The following is a 19,365-nucleotide window of genomic DNA, read 5'->3' as shown; positions in this document are numbered from 1 at the left end:
ATAGGATGCTATAAGTTGAGAGGCTTGGTCATATATCAAAGAAGTGTCTCTAAAATTGAAGAGATGGAGGATAATGATAATAGCTCTTAATGTTGCTTTTTGTTGACAAGACCATGAGATGAGTACTTTTGTAATATTGAAAGCTTTAAATTGCTTCTAACTAAACATGTAAGCTCCATGGATTTAAATACTATTTTCTAACTCCTTCTATATGTACTTTCTTGAGTAAGAGACCACATTCTTAAGTGGCTTATGTATTATTTTTCAAACCTTAATATTTGAAAAGTATCTATCTCATTGCTAAGAAATTTGTCATGTTGGATACCATATTGATAAAGAGGGAAAATGACATTCTCATTTTTTGAGTGCCAAGATAAAGGAAGAAATGTCATTCTCAATCTTAAATTTGACTCCTCAATCAAAACCTAGTAAAGATAGAAATCTTATCAAAACAACGGTTATAGACGTCAACAAATGATTGTGCTTAATCGAGTAAAGTTGCATATCTAAATGGTGATTATCATGGTAGAAGTATTATTGATTAGATTAGGAGCATCTTTTAACAAAAGTAAATGGATTTGGTCATGTAGCATGGACTAGCAAATCTATGAATAAAGTATCATGAACTACCATCTTCCCCTTGTTGTTACTTTGAAAAGCCACTTCCTTTTACTAAATTCAAACAAGCTTTACTTGTTTGAGAATTCTAGACTTCCTATTAATGAAAACATATGAATTGTTGATTTATCACTATTTCAAGTGCATATTCTTTATGTTGACAAGAAAGGGGGAGTCCTCACATTCCTTCAACCTTTTACTTAGGGTATGGGGGTTGGTGAAGTGACACACTTTATCAACTCCTTTGAAACCTCTCTCGTTGATCTTGTATAGGGATCTCCAATTGATAGATAACTGATCTTTGTGCCTTATTAATGATCTTATGAATATATTGGATCTCATCAACCCATAGAGCAGTTAAAAATTCCTAGTTCAAAGAAAATGGGAAAAGAAGTGGAATGGAATGAGGTGAGCTTAAGAACACCCATGTGAGTGTACCAAAATTTTGTCTTATTGGTCTCACATTTGATTAGAAGCTCCTATCTTGTTCGTATGCTAGAAGATGCTGCCATAATGATTGTCACAAAAATGCAAGACAAATGGTCATCTACTTAGTGCCTTTTTTCGAGCAACACTCCATCAATCTATCTCCAATGCCTACATGTAGATCATGTGCCACGTATGATGAACTACCATCTTCCCCTTGTTGTTACTTTGAAAAGCCATTTCCTTTTACTTAATTATAACAAACTTTACCTATTTATGGATTCTAGTCTCCACCTCAATGAAGACATATGAATTATCAAGTCATCCCTCCTCCAAGTCATCATGTTGACAAGAAAGTAGGAGTCCTTACATTGCTTTAGCCTTTAGTTATGGTATGGGGGATGGTATAGTGACGACACATTATATTGACTCCTTTTGAAACATCTCTCTCATTCATCACAAACTTGTGTAGGAACTTCCATTGGTAGATAGCTCATATTAGTGCCTTGTCAAAGAGCTTGTGCGTGTGGTGGATCCCATCAATCCATAGAGTCGAAAGTTCCTAATTCAAAGGAAATAGGCAAAGTAAGTGGAATGGTTGGAGGTGAGTCTAGAGTACCCATGTGAGTGCACCCAACTTTTTTCATGTTGTCTCACATTTGATTAGATTCATATCCTATCTTGTTTATATTTTGGAGGACCTTGCCATAACAATGATCACAAATTGGAGTGCAGGTGGTTATCTACCTACATCAAAAGCAAAATGTAAGTACATTTTATTTGTCAAAAAAGTAATTGTAAGTACGCTTTATTGTTCCCTTATTTACGGGCGAGTTTATGGGATACTAGGTCTTTTCATTCATGTATTTATCGATACTTCTCAAGAAAGGTAGTAAAATAACAATGGACTTGGAAGGGCATGATGATGCAAGCATGTTGGGCCTAGAACTAATCCACATCACCTTGCTTCACACCATATGGGAGGCAAGGAATAGGAGATGCTTTGGATGGGAGTTAGAAGTGAGTTGGGGATCAAGAGTAACCAAAGTCACATGGTCTCATGAGTTATCTTGTATGTTAGGTAAAATTAGTTGGAGGGATTTGGCAAATGCATCTAAACTCTTTGGCTAACTCATATCGATTCCTTTTGTAAACAATCTTTGTGTATCTGACGTAGTAGCAATGGTTGGTGTTCTAGTCTCGGTCTGGTAACTGGGTGATAAAATGAGGTGATAATACTCTTTTGTAAACAATCTTTATGTATCTGATGTAGTAGCAATGGTTGGTGTTCTAGTCTCGGTCTGGTAACTGGGTGATAATATGAGGTAATAAAACTAGGATATCAACCTACCATATCGGCGGTCAGATAATGCGATTGTCGCAACAATCAAGGTAACGAACCCTCAAGAAGATGAATTGAGAAGTAGAATAAGATGCAGATGTGAAAAAAGAGGAGGAAGAAGAAAAGGCTGGGTATAAAGAGAGAAATTTGGCGTGTTGTTGGCATATTCATCAAAGCGCACCACCCACGCACTATTGCTTCTCGTGCGGCTGGTCTTCCTTCCCACTCCTCTCTCTCTCTTTCTCTCACAAACGCACATAATCTCTCATTCTCTTTCCCGCTTTCCATCTCTCACGCGCTCTCATTCTACTAACGCCTGGTCTTCCCATGCTCCATGTGAACCTGTAACCGCAGGTGGGGAGCAACGTCATGGCAAAACCTCCTTGTGATAGTCTAGTCCGGCGCCGCCCCCTGTTCGCGCACGACGCTGCTGGGATCTGATCCGATGGTAGGAAAGCGGGCAACGACACTAGATGCGGTGTGCAAGGGCGGCTTCTTATAAGAGGGAAAGCAAATTACAGCAGAGCACGTACAACAAATATAACGAGCTCCAACGATGGCGGCGAGTAGAGGCAGTCACGGAGGGATGAGAGAGTATCGGCAGTGCAGCACTCGAGGCGACGATGATCGTGAGCATGATGGACAGGCGGTGGTAGAGATGGTGAAGAAGGGGGCGCATTCGGGGTCGTCGGTGCACTGGCAGCTGGAGAACAACGAGGTGATCCCGCCGCCGTCGCCGCCGTCGTCCACGTCATCCTTCAACTCGGCGACGCCCGTGCTGCGCCCGCCCCTCAGCTCCGGCGACAGTTTCGAGCGGGCCAATCACAGCGCGCGCTTCAGCGGCCACGTGGGCGTCGACGTGGACGGGGCGGCGGTGGGCCCAGCCCATGCCGAGCTGGCCTTCCGGCCGGGGCCGCCGCAGCTAGACAAGAAGACCTCCTTCGCCGCCCGAGTCAAGCAGCTCAAGATCAAGGTCGGCGCCTCCTTCAACCAGCGTGACGCCCCCTCATTGGCCGGCGGGGTCGGCGGCTGCCCCTCTGACTACCGCCCCGTCCATTCGGGCCCCCAGCCCGAGTCTGCCGGCCCAGGTTCGAAACCCGGCAAGTCTATCAAACTCGCCCGCACCAAGAGTAGCGCCGAGTATGCCCTCCATGGCCTCCGCTTCATCAGTAAGAACACGGGCAGCTCTGACAAGGGCTGGGAGGCCGTCTCCAAGCGCTTCGACCAGCTCGCTGGCTCCGATGGCACACTGTCTCGTGCTAATTTCGGGCAATGCATAGGTGCATATACTAGCTCTCTCTCTCTCTCTCTCTCGCTCTCTCTCTCTCTCTCTCTCTCAGTCGATCAATCAATCGAGAGTTATCGATCGAGGGTCTAATGAATATCTCCGTTGATCCGACTGCCTTAGCCTCCCACCTTTATCACTCATGCATTAATCGCTGCCTTGATCACTACTTTAATCTCTGTCTGCATTAAGCGGACCCATCACTGCCGACATCTCTCTCCATATTTAGTCGCTGCCTTGGCACTCACACCTCCCCCTCTCTCTCTCTCTCTCTCTCTCTCTCTCGACAGTCTTACAATTAGCTCACCAGATCTGATTATTGGTTCTTAACCCTTTACATAATTTATCTTGGGCATCTTTGGCTTAATTTCTCATCCCCGCAAAAAAAAAAAGCGCTAACTGGATTTCACATACGATGCTAGCGAAAAGACAGACAATCGGGGAAAAGAAAAGAGATTGTGCGGATTGCTCGCCTTTCTTTTTTAATGGCTATCACATGTTCTGCTTCCTCGAAGCCGGGTCCATCTAAAAGCGCTTCACAAGCACCATGCTGTGACGCTAACTACTTCATCGTCCCTCGATGCTCGATAGTGGGCGCCATGCATCTATTTTCAACTAAAGACGTATTGTAAGAGTACTCGTGCTAATGAAGATTGCTCATGTTTTGGCAATGGCTTCTTCTGCTTTTGTGAACAGGAATGAAGGATTCCAAAGAATTCGCCGGGGAGCTATTCGATGCATTGGCAAGGAGAGAAGGCTTGAAAGATGCGACGAGCATCGATAAAGATGCCTTCCAAAGCTTTTGGATGAAGGTTTCCAATCCTAACTTCGACTCTAGGATGCGGATCTTCTTCGACATGTAAGAAGTTTGAGAATCTTGTGTGCATTATAACCAATCCCTAATTAATTGGATGATTGAGCTTGTGTCTGACTTAGACAAATCAAATTGATTCATTCTCCCTACGCATCTAAAAAGTCTTGAGTAAGATTGACGTTGAATTGAAGCCCTTCAGGTGCGACAAAAATGGTGATGGTCGCATTTCCGAGGAGGAAGTAAAAGAGGTAAGTCTTGTCTATTAACTACAAGCATATCTTGAGCTTATAACTTTTACAAGAACTTTTATAACTTTTGATATTTGGGCCATTCAAGATCTTTTACAACTTGTGTTTGAACCACGATTAGATTTAGTTAACATCACCTCTTCTTAAAATTTCAAGTAGGCACTTATATGGCATTTTTATAATAACAATTCAATGAAAGGCCTTACAACATGTTTTCTAGGTAATCCGGTTAAGTGCATCTGCAAACAAGTTATCAAAGTTCAAGGATGAAGCAAATGAATATGCAGCAATGATTATGGAAGAGCTTGATCCTGATCACTTAGGTTACATTGAGGTAAGTGCTTTGTTCATAACTTCTCCTATTTTCTATAATTGCCAATGATAGACTATTCTAATTGTGTGCATTTTTGCTTATAGTTATGGCAGCTTGAGACATTGTTTCAAGGGATGGTCGCTTCATATAGTAAGGAAGCTTACCTTTCATATAGTAAGACTTTGAGCAAGTCCATGGTTCCACAAAGATGGAGGTCCCCTTTGCTTCGTAAGATGGAAAGCTTGAAGTTCTTCCTTGATGAGAATTGGAGGCGGGTTTGGGTTCTTGTGGTATGGGTGTGTGCACTTTTAGGATTATTTGTATGGAAATTTATTCAATATCGCGAGAGATCTGCCTTTCAAGTGATGGGATATTGTGTATGCATTGCCAAAGGAGCTGCTGAGACTCTCAAGCTCAATATGGCTCTTATTTTGCTACCAATGTGTAGAAACACAATCACATGGTTAAGGTCAACCTTTCTTGGCACCATTGTTCCTTTTGACGACAATATCAACTTTCACAAGGCAAGTCTAGTAGTTTATCATCTACATCTGTGTGTAGGCTTTTTTATGTCTTTGTGTGTTAGCTTGGGGATTCACTACTAGGGAATCCTACATAGGTATTTTAAAAACCTCTTATGTTTACCTGTTGTCTTGAATTAAAAGGCTCCATTTTATTAGGGAACTTACAACCTTTTTTCTTATAGAAATGGGTTTTAAAATGCCTGTGTAGATGTAAGGTTGTACATTTTTCTTCAAAACATGAATTTAATGACTCCTCTTTATGAATGTATATGCTACACATACATATTTGAAGGTAAAACCCTCGATTGTGCCAACCTATCATGAGAGAGAGAGAGAGAGAGAGAGAGAGAGAGAGAGAGAGAGAGAGAGAGAGAGAGAGAGAGAGAGAGAGAGAGAGAGAGAGAGAGAGAGAGAGAGAGAGAGAGAGACAGACAGAGAGAGACAGAGAGAGAATTATTCTTCTATTAATAATGCTACATTGACCAGATTATTGCAGGAGGAATTGTTTTTGGAGTAACAATCCATACATTAGTGCACCTATCATGTGACTTTCCAAGGATTATCACATACCCACATGAAGAATTTATAAGGACACTTGGAGTGGACTTCCATTTCAGACAACCCTCTTATGCCGACATTGTCACATCCATTGTGGGGATTACAGGAGTTTGCATGGTTGCCATAATGGCTTTCTCATTTATGCTAGCTACTCACATGTTTCGAAGGAATGTGATTAAGCTTCCTGGAGCTCTTAAAAAAATGGCTGGGTTCAACTCATTTTGGTACTCCCACCACTTGTTTGTGGTGGTGTATGTTCTCTTGATCCTCCATTCACTATTTTTATTCTTGACACATGAATGGTACTTAAAGACGGTAAGTCAATAATGTTTCTTTCAATCATGGCATTCCTACAACATTAGTTATATTATTGTAGAAAGAAAAAATTTATTCTAGAATTAATGGCATACCCATGAGAATACTAGAAATTTGTATGGTTATTTGCATTCAGTTGCATTGTATTAGTCATGATGTTGCTATTTTTCATGACAATGTTATTTCCACAATTGAACTTCAAAACTTTAGCTTGGATTTAGTTTTGAATGGCTGAAAATTTCATATTTGACTTTCAACGATACAAGTTCAGATATTTGCTATTGTGAACTAACATTTGACAAATGTGCTAGTATATTACAGACTTGGATGTATCTTGCAATTCCTATATTGATCTACCTAAGCGAAAGGACTTTGCGAGCTCTACGTTCAAGCCATTATGCTGTAAACATCATAAAGGTGAGCAATGAAAATATCAAGAATTATTAGAATGTTCACAGCTTCAACTTAGGCTATGTGTTCTTAAGGGATAATAATGTTGATGATGTGATTGCTTGTTCCTTACTTATCCTAACATGAGAACACTTACCACATGCAAACAAGACAAATAATTAGCAATCTATTTGTTTTCTTTATGCCACAAACAATATGTGTCACATAATAACAACTTGAAATAAATGCAGGCTTCCATTTATCCAGGAGATGTATTGGCCATTCACATGACAAAACCACCCTCCTTCAAATATAAGAGTGGCATGTACATGTTTGTTAAGTGTCCAGATATATCTCCCTTTGAGTGGTAAGGGGGTATTTTTAATAATTTAATTTAACTATTGATGGTTCCAACTATGTTAATCTCATCATTACCCTAGTCAAGCGCAAAACTCTTCTTTAAAAATCTTGCAGGCACCCATTCTCCATCACCTCAGCCCCTGGTGATGACTTCTTAAGTGTCCACATTCGAACCTTAGGAGATTGGACAAATGAGATGAAGAGAACATTTTCAAAGGCATAATTTTGAAAGATTATGGCTTTTTCTTCTTTTTTCATCGTCAATTTTTATCATCATAGTGGGATAAATGTTCTTTGTGTTTGTTTTGCATCCCTCCTTTCTTCTCACCTCTTTTAAAAGTAGGTGTGTGGCCCAATAGAAGGAAGAAGTGGCCTCTCAAGAACTAAAGAGAAGCTTGATTTGGAAACCCCAAGGTGAATCTATTTTGATTCTAACTAGGAAGGTATATTTGGAATCTAGTAAAGGCTTACTCATCTTTTTTATGACATTGTTGATAGATTCCCTAAGCTATTTATAGATGGACCATATGGTGCACCAGCCCAAAATTATAAAAAGTACGATATATTACTGTTGGTTGGACTTGGAATAGGAGCAACACCATTCATAAGCATATTGAAAGACATGCTTAACTGGCTCAAATTGGATGAAGATAATTTACATGTAAGTAAGTGCAACATGTATGATAGTTGTAATTATTTCCCATTTTCAAGACATGTATGGTTTTAGGAAAAACATGCAACTAACGATATATATTCATCATGCATATCTATGCAACTTCTCATAAATGCATGTAATCTATCATGTACATTGTGTTTAGTACATGAGCTTGTCAAGAAACTCCTTTAATACTTGTTGAACATAATTGTGTAGGCCTCTCATCAAGATGAGAGTGAATCTTCCCCCACTAGCCATCATCAAAATTCAAGTCATGATAGAAAGCTTAAGTCTCATGGCCCAAAAAATGCTTACTTCTATTGGGTGACAAGGGAACAAGGCTCTTTTGAATGGTTCAAAGGGGTTATGAATGATGTTCATGAGTATGATACTAAGGTACCAATAATTTCTTTCCATTTAACATGATTATCATTCATAAACAAAGGATTCAACACATTTTTCTTTCTTTTTCAGTCTGTAATTGAAATGCACAACTATTTGACAAGTGTGTATGAGGAGGGTGATGCAAGATCAGCTCTTATCACCATGGTGCAAGCTCTTCAAAAAGCAAAGAATGGATTGGATGTGGTTTCTGGAAGTCGGGTACTATAAGTTGTAGCCATACTTGAAATTGTTTTAATTTGATTAATTTAAATTGGTATGGTCATGGCATTAGTAAAAGAAGAACGTAGCATTATTTTTTTCTTGACCATTGGAAATTTCTTTAGAGGAACATGCCTACATGATATTGGCTATGAAGGAGATGTAACTTAGTATGCTTCTTTGGCTTACGTTGATTCTTCACTTTAGGTGCGAACCCACTTTGCAAGACCAAATTGGAGAAAGGTGTTCTCTACACTATCATCTAGGCATAAGGGTGACACAATTGGTATGTAACTGATGCCAAATAAGCATATGATATTTTTATGTTTCTTTTAAGATAATAACTAGCTAGATTGCTATATAAAGACATTAGACATGATGCTATATTGAGGTTGCATGGTTTTATGCTCACAACTATTTCAATGTGATTTCAACACAACTATCAAAACCCTCATTAAGAATACTCTAAGAATATAATATAATAAATAGTCACCACCCATTAATGTAACACAAATATCAAAGTCCTCATTAAGAATATAATACAACAAATCATCACCACCCATTAAAGTCACATGATTCTTGTGTATTTCTTTCTCTCTTTTCTCTCCATAAATCTGCATACAATTTAGCATGCTTGTTCACATAGGAAAACTTCCATGCACCACTAATATGCATACACATAAATTCATATGAAAATTCACATATACATTGATACATACATACATACATACATACAAACATCATGTTGCATGCATACAACACACTACATACATGGATGTACAACACTAACATGCATGATTTGCAAGCATTAGTAAACTTTATCTCATTAAAATGGACCCATGAAGTTTAAATTTTAGAGTGAAGTTTCCTAATTAGTTTGGATTTAAAAAGGTTATGTATTCATGTACAAACATTCATATGCACATTCATGTACACAAACATGCATGCATGGAGAAACATACATGTGTACATGTATATGAACACACATGCACCCAATATATACAAAAATATAATATATACAAATGTGGAGATATTAATGTACATGCTTATGCATGCTACAAAAATGTATAAATGAACACATGCAATCTATCACAATCTACACATGCAACACAATATTTTATGCTAGCTAATATAAGACTTAATCTAACAGCATTGGAACTTATATGCAATTTTAGGTGTGTTTTATTGTGGACCAGTTATGCTTGCTAAGGAGCTTCGAAATCTCGTGCATGAGTATAATAAGAAGGGCAATGCAAAATTTGAGTTCCACAAAGAGAACTTTTGAACATCATCAATGCCAAAAAAATGGTATTCATCCAAACACATTATCATCATTATGGGTGCTACTTATTTGTAGCAATTGTAACATATTTTGTATTTTTTACCCTTGAAATCCATATATCACCCCTAAATTATCTTTTATGAGGGGGGTTAGAAGCCAAGTCATTAACTAGTTGCAAAACATAGGTTGAGATAGAGGTGGAAAAGACAACCAAGATTGTCTATGGATTAAGAGGTACCTAATCCCCAATTGTAATTGAAGTTGAGCCTTCAAATATATACAATTTTCAAATGAACCATATGCAACATCAAGTACTTTTTTTGGATCATTATTTGTGTAATATGGTTTCGTTAATTGTATTTCCCAAATCTTTACCAGCACCTTAATATGTTCGCTCCTCTAATATTGAAGAATTATCACAACACCTATTGTTTGTCAATACTTCTATATAATTTTTGTAAAGGTCAATGCCATTGAGGTCATTCAGTTGTCTAATATGTCAAAATTTGAGTCTTCCTCAATACTTCTCAAATCATCCTTATTGAAAAGGCATGAAAAACCATGAATACAACACCTACAACATCATGTGGCTATTTTGTAATGTTTACACTTGTCAAAAGGAGTGCAAATCACCATAATGAACATGGTTAAATGTGATAATGTTATGAGGATGTACAATATTACAAGGGATATTGTTGCATATACAAAGTTATCAAGCTCAAAATACCTAATCTCTCAATAAACTATGTTCAATGTCATTATATACACTTCCTAAGAATAAATATATATCTTTATTGTGTAATTTGACATCCCCTAATGTAACAAGTCCTATCCTCGATTGGTGTGGATGTGCATATATGTTGTTCACATCCTCTTGTAGGAGTGTACCTAATGTACGTGCCCCATTTGTTTTTGAGACTAATAAAAAACTAATAACATGTGTGCTCAAGCCTCTATGTGTCACATAAGATGTCTAAAGATAAAGCATGACACTTATTTGTCACACAGAACATGGTGAATGCAACCAATACTACAACTTCACAAAAGGATGCTTAGCATGTTGATTCAAGTGGCTCAAATGTTATGCTTCAAAGCATAACATACATTAGTCATGTAGAACATGGTGGATGCAGCCAATACTAAAACCTCACAAAAGAGTGTAGAATGGTCCAATTATATGCATGAACCCAATGTGCTTGGCTATGTTGATGGGTGATGATTCGTCTTATTCTCTTCTACATGATGGCAAGGTTCTTCTACATAAGAGATAGGGGGAAAAAAAGTATTTTTGGGATGTCCCTAAATGTACCAAGCATTACAAAGAATTGGCATCAATTGGAAAAATGGTAGATCAAGGGCTCCAAGTACAGGTTAATCCAAACCATGTGTATGTAGAATATTTATACAACAATTGTTGCTTTACAACAAAGGGAAATAAGCATGGAAAAATGTTCACTTTGGATGTTGACATGCTTATACTAAATGCTAGAATCTTTGAATGTGCTATCATTCTATGTAATTTCGTATACGGCCATATGCCATAAACACATTGACCATGTTAACATGCAATAACTAAAAGCTATGTAGTCTAAAGGAACTATTATGGAATTACAACATTTAAGGTTGATTATATACATTACCAATGTGCAACAACTAAAGCTATGTAGTCTAAAGGGATTGTTATGGGATTACCAACCTTTACGATTGATAGTATGCTTAAAGAATGTGCAACATATTGGAAAAGCAATCAAAGCATCTATTTTTGAAATATAGAATGTAACTCAAGGCCTTTTTGAAAGATACAATGTAAGCTCAAAGCATCCATCATTCAAATTGATGGGGGACCTACAAAAACATCTATAAATTATAGAAATTACTATGTTTGATGATCACACTAGGACAATGTGGGTGTACTTCATGAAGGACAAAACTGAGGTGCTCACTCATTTGAGAATGAGAAGATAATGAAGTATAAGTGATTGCATTTAATAGTGGGGGAAAGATTTTTCCCTATGCATTTAGTGATTTTATTTTAGGAATTGTGGGATTAAAATGCACTTTATGTAGATATACAGTACAACAACATGGTGTTCCTAAGAGAGAAAAGTTGTATTAATGAAGTCTGACATGTTTTGTTGAGTTACATAGCTCATAGTAACATGACTACTCATGATGAAACTAAATTTTATAGCAAGCAACCATAAAAGTCACACTATAAGATGGCTTCTTGCATAAACAATTTTGATCCTATGTTTATACCATTCTTTTCTCAAGAATGGAGTTTTTGAGTCTCTTTATATTTGAGCTCTTGAACTTAGACTTGCCATGATCTTCATTACATGTCTATAATGTGGTACGAGAAGAGTTCTTGCCTTCTTTTTTGTTAGAAGTCTTTAGGAATTACATTAAGATTAGAATTATTTTAAGATCAATGTATTTTTGGCCTTTTCGAATTGTAGACCAATGGGATATGACTTTGATAACATCGTCATTTAAAATACCCATATCAGTCATTTTAAAGCTCTACCAAGAGTGCTAAGTGTGGAATTGAATTGGGTAAGGTGACATTCCTCCTCATAGTCAACCAAAACCTTCAATATTTACATTCATCACCATCTAGTATATCCTTAAAAAAGATATGATGTATTTGAATGTGGGAGTCCTAGTTTTACTTTGTAAGGGAGGTGAGAGACAACAATCACCTCTAACAATAGTTTAACACATATCTAAAAAGGATCATTTTGCAACTAATCAAAGATGAGAGTGGCTAACTCCACACTTGGTTCATAGTAACTAGGGTTGTTTTTAAACTTCCATGGCCATTAGGACCAATACTCACCCATAGTACATTCCCATAAAATGATATTAGATAGGTTGTATCCAACCAAAGTGTACAAATCATCATGATTGTAATCTCCCACTCTACTTGTTGTTTTTGTTAGTTGTTGTCAACAACCCCAATGTGGGGTTAATCATGGTTGTAACATAGATTAGGTATGTAATCAAGGTGGATTAAAGTATACCAAGAAAGACATGGTGACAAAATGAGATTTCACACTCAATAATGATAATTGATATTCAACTTCCTAGTGTGCTACAATAGAAGGCTTTATTAACAGATAGCCTTTTGCCCTTTCACTCATACAAGTGGCCATCTTAGGTGGCATTCTTACCTTAACTTTTCCATATTCAATACTTATCAAATCACCTTGAATATTTGGGGTGTTGTCACATACCCATAGACCAAAACTTGCATTCTTAAAAACCCCTCTTAAGTAAGGTGTTTTTTTCACATTTTTACTTACCGAATGTAGCATTATGCAATTGCAATCTCTACATGTCAATAGCCTTGAAGAGCAAGACAAACACTTTGGGGGGAAAATGCATACAATATTCAAAAGTTTATTACAAAATCATCACTTCCACAAGAGTAACTAAAACCCTTTAGCCCAGGATGTGACTTTCTAATCCTATGAGGCTAGGTTGTATGTGATTTCACTCCTTCAATGATCATAGGAGATATAAACTCAAATTCAACTAACAAAACTAGTCATTTCACAAGTAGCGACTTAATAAGTTTCATTGACAAGTACTCCATGAAGTGTAAGAATCTACCCTTGTTATTTTTGTTTCAATATTCATATCAAAATAGTTACTTCTACTTTTTATTTTTTGCTTTTATTGAACTTGCTCTATTTGTAATTCAAATAGGACTATTTTAGAATCTTATCACTTTTATTAAGTTTTCTTATTGCTTTGGATCAATCTCAAAGCCTATTTTAATATTTATACTTGAGAATTAACTCTAATTAAGAAGTATTATAACATAGAATTTACCCATTCTAATTATCTTTGTGCCATTGCAATAGATGGAGCTATTCTGAACAACTTTGGTGTTTCTTGGCACACCACTAATATATACACTAGCACAATTGTCAATATTTACACTAGTATATGCACTCATATAATATATACACTACTATTTCCCTCACTATATACCATCACATGTATTGATGCATATACTAATGCATGTACCATCACATATACCATTGCATATACTAGCACATATATGGTCACACATACTAATGCATATACCAGTGTAAATATTGATATCATTTTTAAAAAAACATAAATCAAAACTTTTGTCAATATGCAGAATGATGCATCCTATAACATCATGTTATATCCAAACATGCAATGTTTCAAGTTAAGTGCTCCTTCCCTCAAAATTTTATGAATTTTTAATTGTTTTTCTTAATTTTCTCTTACATATATATAAAAGAAAACAAAAACATGGTTGCAAGGTCTTTATATATTTTCCTTCCTCGTCTTCTTATTTTTTTGTAAAAGAGATTGTATAAAAGAGATAGAGACCATTAGAAAAGAGTTAAGGAAGAGAAAGTAAGAAAATGAGATAATATAGGCCACATGGATGTGTTTTTAGCTTCTTCTTTTTTCCATGTTATAATGAAGTGAAGAGAAAATAAATGATTTGCTATTATAGGTTGGGTAATTTTTTGTATGTTGTTTTCTTCTCTTCTTAATGTTTTTGGTTATATGAGAAAGAACAAGAAAGAGAAAGTGTTGTGTGCAAAAGAGAGTGAAGTTGGGTTGTGTTTGTTGAGTGGTTAAATTAGGGAAATATCATTTTTTAATGTGAAATTTAGAAGATTGCTGAGACTGAGGTTCACACACACACGCACACATAGAAAAAAATACACTTTTTCATTACAGAATTAGGTAATGTAGATTGAATATAAGCCAAAATATTTAGTGAAATTCATATCTAATTTTTTATTTTAGTCCCCCTTTCAAATATAGACAATGAAATACAATGGAGAAGGGGCTTGATATATTAACAAAGGTGTATCAATTGCCTATGTATCCAAGTATCACATATTTGAGGAGGTTGCATGTATATGTGCAATATCCAACTTTAGGCTCTTCTTTAAGCTTACATCAAGTAAGAAACATGTCCTTCATTATATTTTTCTTTGGTATTATAGTATGTAAAAGAAATTATTTATTTAAGGTTTGATTTAGGAAGTCATGTTCTATTCTTTATGCAATTGTTTTAGATTGAAGGTAGAAATAAGAAAAATATATTTGAAAAAGTAAAATTTGTATGAAAAGTTAAGGATTAAGATAGAAATATATAAGTATTTATATGAAAAACATGAACATTTGAAAAGATAAACAGTAAAAGGAAAGTAGTAGATATGATTTAGTGGAGTAGACTTCTCAATAGTGGGCAAGCTTAGGTATGGATAAGCTTCTCAATAGTAGGCAAACCTAAGTGGGAGAGACTTCTAATAAGTAATAGAGACAAGACGCAATGGGCTAGTAGGCAAGCATAAGGGTGGGTAAATTTGAATGGGTAAGCTTGGAGAGATACAGATTTACCTCTTTTTTAAATACTTTTCATTCTTTAATCAAAACAAACCAACAAAAGCTCAATAGAAGGAGAGCTTAAAGAGTATTTGTCTTGTAGATGTAGACAGTTTCCCCTTTCATTCTTCAACACCTTTTGTGCTTATCTTTCTATTTCTTTCTTCTCTCTTACCCCTTGCACAAAAGTGTGATTTTTCCTCTCCTCTTACCCCCTGCACATAAGTGTGCTTTTGTGTTCATCTTTCTCAGACTTTCTCTTTTATCTTTTATCCCTAGTCAAATAGCCCATGCACATAAGTGTGCTTTTGCATCTCCTCCTTGCAATTGTGAGATATGGTGCATCCAATGAACTCCTAGCTAAGATGATGAGTGACTAAGGTGATGCAAATTTGTTGATGGGATAGTGTGTAGGTCAAGGCCTATAGCATACCCAATAGTGGGTTGATTTAAAGCATCCCCAATCATTCTACACTAGTAGTGGAATATTGTAAAGCAACCAATCATTATGATAGTAGTGGTAGGTTTTTTTGAACCTTTCCAACCATCATAAATGCTTCTAGATTACTTGAAAGTTTTTGGGTAGCAATCACACTAATTATTTCATCAAACTTGTCCTAATTCTAAAAATGCACAATGCTCATGAACACTATATTAGGGAATTTGGGAATTCTCATATAGTTTGGGAAATTCCAATATAGTTAATATTTACCCACATGATTAAATCTTTTCTCCTTACTTGAAAATGGAGTCTTCCCTAATTACTATATAGGTTATCTTTCCAAGTCCCACTTTGAAGCATGGATTAAGATTTAGCCACATGGCCAAATCTTTACCCCTTATTTGAAAGTGGAACTTGGGAGATTCTCAATTTCTCTAATATGGTGTTCATGAATGAGAGTTGAGAAGGATCAAAGCTTGCACACGAGAGCTATGGCGGGAGAGCAAGAGCAAGAGCAAGAGAGAGAGAGAGAGAGAGAGAGAGAGAGACTCATAATGTGGGAACTCCAAGAGTCACAATGTGTGACCGGCCTTCCCTTTATTCATCTATCACTAAACAAATAAAGAATAAAGTGAAGGTGATGGGCACACCACCTGCAGTGTGCAGGCACGAGTACTGTCAGTGTAGTAATACGCGAGCGGAAGGCGCCTTTACCCCCAACAACCTCCCACTTAAAGGCGAATCTGCCCCATGAGGAGTGAAAAAGAAAAAAAAAAGACACTACAACATATACACATATACAATAGGATGAGAAAAGACATCATCTCATCGCATGCTCAATCAATCTCTTGAGGAAGACAAAGAACTCCGTAGAGAGGCTTTGGTGAGTACATCTGCAGGATTCTGGTCAGTCAAGATCTTGAGAAGGTCAACACACTTGTCCTCAATGACCCCATGTATGAAGTGATACCTCACCTCAATGTGTTTTGTCTTTGCACGGAAGACCAAATTCTTGGCTACTTGAATAGCACTCATAGAATCCAAATGTAGTGTAGGGATAGCATCAATACCAAGGTCATGAACCAAATGGGCTAACCATATGGCCTCCTTGCAACCCTCAATGGCTGCAACATACTCAGCCTCAGTGGTGTAAAGAGTTGTATACCTTTGCACCCTGGACATCCAAGAGACAACACCTCCAACATAGGCGACCACATAGCCAGAATTGGACTTCCTACTATCTTCATGTCCTGCATAATCAAAGTCAGTGTACCCTACGACTCCCATATCCTGGCTGCCATAGTGTATGCACATATCTGTAGTGCCCTTCTTCAAGTACCTCATGATAACCTTCATGGCATCCCAATGCTTCTTTCCGGGTGTAGCCATATAGCATGCTACAACACCAACTGCAAATGCAATATTTGGATGAGTGGCTATCATGGCATGCATATGACTGTCCGTCCACTGCGAATGCATAGGGAATCTTGGCCATCTCGGCCCTCTGCTTATCTGTCTGCGGAAAATTGGCCTATGATACCTTCAGTCCAAGTCAAAACTGCGTGACTAAGGCCAAAATCAAGAAGAGGGTGGTCATCTTAACCATGGAGAAAAACCTTCATCAAATTCAACTCCATGCTCCTGTGTAAAACCCTTACCAACAAGTCTTTCCTTTTATAAGCTAGCTTGGGGTGTCCACGTGTACTCTTTAACTTGTACACCCATTTTCATGGCAGATCCTTCTTGCCACTAGGCAAGGAAACCAAATCCCAAGTCTCATTCTTATGCAAGGATTCTATCTTAGATTGCATAGCCCTCTCCCAGGAGTGATTGTCACCCCTGCACATAGCCTCATCATAAGTGAAAGGCTCTCTTGCATATGTAACCAAGACATAATGCATCAAGGGCTGAAATCTGTCAAGGGGACATCTATCTCTAGTAGAACGCCACACTACAGGCTCTATTCCGTCCCAGCATTCTGTCCAACACCCTGGCCATGAGTACCTACTACTGTTGCAGGCTGTCCATCTTGTTGTACGGGAGCTTGTGGCTCCTCTTGAAATATAACCCTGTGTATCTTCACTATCTTCTCAGGATACCTATGCATCTTGTCTTCATGGAAGACTACATCACGGCTGTGGACAACTTTCCGTGCCTGCGGATCCCATAGATGATAACCCATCTCTCATGCATCTCCAAAGCCAAGGAATATGCATTTAACACTCTTAGGATCCAGCTTGTTACGCTTGTCCTTGGGCACATGGCAAAATGCCTCACGTCCAAAGACACGTAAATGCACATAAGAGGGAGGCTTTCATGTCCATAGCTCCTCTACAACCTAGAAATCAATGGCACTCAAGGAGGTCTATTAATGACATGCGTGACTATCATAATTTCCTCAGCCCAAAAGTACTGGGGTAGGCCTGCATGACTAAGCATGCTGCGAACCCTCTCCTGGATGGTCCTATTCATCCACTCAGCCCTACCATTCTAGGGAGGGGTGTAGGGGGTAGTCAATTGATGCTTAATACCCCTCTCATCATTGGTCAAAAGCACGTGAGACATACTCACCCCCATTATTTGTCCTTAGGCATTTTAGCCTATGCCCAGACTAGAGCAAGCCATCTCTGAAAAATTGCCAATACATTGGACTTTTGCTTTATGGGATAAGCCCATACTTTACGTGAAAAAATATCTATGAAAATAAAAAAATACTTCACACCACCCATAGACAGAGGCACGGGCCCATAGACATTAGAATGAACCAAAGCCAAGGGCTCGCTCATGCATGACATACTAGACTTCTTATGCATAGACCTAGTCTGCCTCCCATAAAGACAATGATCACAAGAATCAAAATGAGAATAGTCAAGGGATAGTAAGTATTGCAAATCAAAAATCATGTTTATTCCCTTAACAGACATGTGCCCCAAATGAGCATGCCAAAGATATACATGAGGTAAAGACCCCATAGACAAAGCATGATCAACTGTAGATCTAGAAACAACTAAGGGGTAGAGACTGTCAGCCTTGGTACCTCTCACAAGCACAAGCGTGCCACGAGTTATCTTCCATGTAGAGTCTCCAAAAGATACATGATATTCTATGTCATCAAGCTTTCCAACGGACATGAGACTGCATGTCAATGCACGTACATGATGTACATCATGCATAACAAAACTGCTGCTAGAAGGAAATTGCAGCCTAACATCATCGCTATTGAAAATCACAAGAGACTTGTCATCATCCAAGCGCACAGAACCCAAAACAGAACAATATGAATGGAACCACTCTTGATGACAAGGTGTCACATGAAAGGAGACACCTGAGTCCCAAGAGCCAACACGATGCATACGTAGAGTGTATCTCTATTGTCTACAAAGCACTAGATGAAGTTGCTGCAAGGATATAATCCCCATCACTATTCTCGAGCTGCATAACATTGATCTCTTCAATTTTAACACTTGCCTTAGCAGGTACTATGCTATAATCAGAAGAATTTTCTTGCACTTTCTCTTTTCCCTTGTCTTTGCACCTTTCATTGCACAATTCATAAGACTATGGCCTTATGTGGCCTTTCTTCCCACAATGATGACAAGTCAGATTTGCATTTCTCCCACGAGACTTACTATGCGACTTGCCACACGACTTGGCTGAGATTTCTGTGAATCCCGTCCCACGGCCATTACCACAGTCATTCTTTGCATTTCCATCATGTTATCCTCTAACTATCAAAGCATGAGACACATGAGAGGCATCCAAATTCTTACGGTTTATCTCTTCCTACAGAAGAGGGCTCTCA

General features: G+C 37.8%; 1 protein-coding gene across 2 annotated transcripts; it reads left to right on the top strand.

The window, feature by feature from the left end:
* The first annotated feature begins 2,473 nt into the window (after positions 1–2,473).
* Positions 2,474–10,050, top strand: LOC148009224 (respiratory burst oxidase homolog protein B-like). 2 transcript variants are annotated; one of them, XM_087673686.1, is made up of 15 exons: positions 2,474–3,666; positions 4,368–4,530; positions 4,685–4,733; positions 4,954–5,067; positions 5,151–5,570; positions 6,057–6,443; positions 6,765–6,860; positions 7,085–7,200; positions 7,308–7,410; positions 7,537–7,607; positions 7,692–7,854; positions 8,065–8,244; positions 8,323–8,451; positions 8,659–8,737; positions 9,648–10,050. In XM_087673686.1, exons 1-15 carry the CDS (start codon positions 2,943–2,945, stop codon positions 9,734–9,736), a joined length of 2,883 nt encoding a protein of 960 aa, XP_087529812.1. In that variant the 5' UTR covers positions 2,474–2,942; the 3' UTR covers positions 9,737–10,050. The 2 variants fall into 2 exon arrangements, with proteins under 2 accessions (XP_087529812.1, XP_087529811.1); XM_087673685.1 differs by having other exon boundaries at positions 2,476–3,666; positions 9,627–10,050.
* Positions 10,051–19,365: the final 9,315 nt, after the last annotated feature.

The sequence above is a fragment of the Lygodium microphyllum genome, unplaced genomic scaffold (assembly GCF_053477565.2).
Source record: "Lygodium microphyllum isolate KBCC unplaced genomic scaffold, Lygodium_microphyllum_v1.1.10 scaffold_32, whole genome shotgun sequence".
In the NCBI taxonomy this organism is placed as follows: domain Eukaryota; kingdom Viridiplantae; phylum Streptophyta; class Polypodiopsida; order Schizaeales; family Lygodiaceae; genus Lygodium; species Lygodium microphyllum.
This window is presented reverse-complemented; position numbering and strand designations above follow the sequence as displayed.

Coding starts and splice junctions, on each gene's coding strand:
- LOC148009224 (XM_087673685.1), top strand. CDS start 2,943: ATGGCGGCGAGTAGAGGCAGTCACGGAGGGATGAGAGAGTATCGGCAG. Junction 7,201..7,307: donor GATATATCTCCCTTTGAGTG/GTAAGGGGGTAT, acceptor AAAATCTTGCAG/GCACCCATTCTCCATCACCT. Junction 8,452..8,658: donor ATGTGGTTTCTGGAAGTCGG/GTACTATAAGTT, acceptor TCTTCACTTTAG/GTGCGAACCCACTTTGCAAG.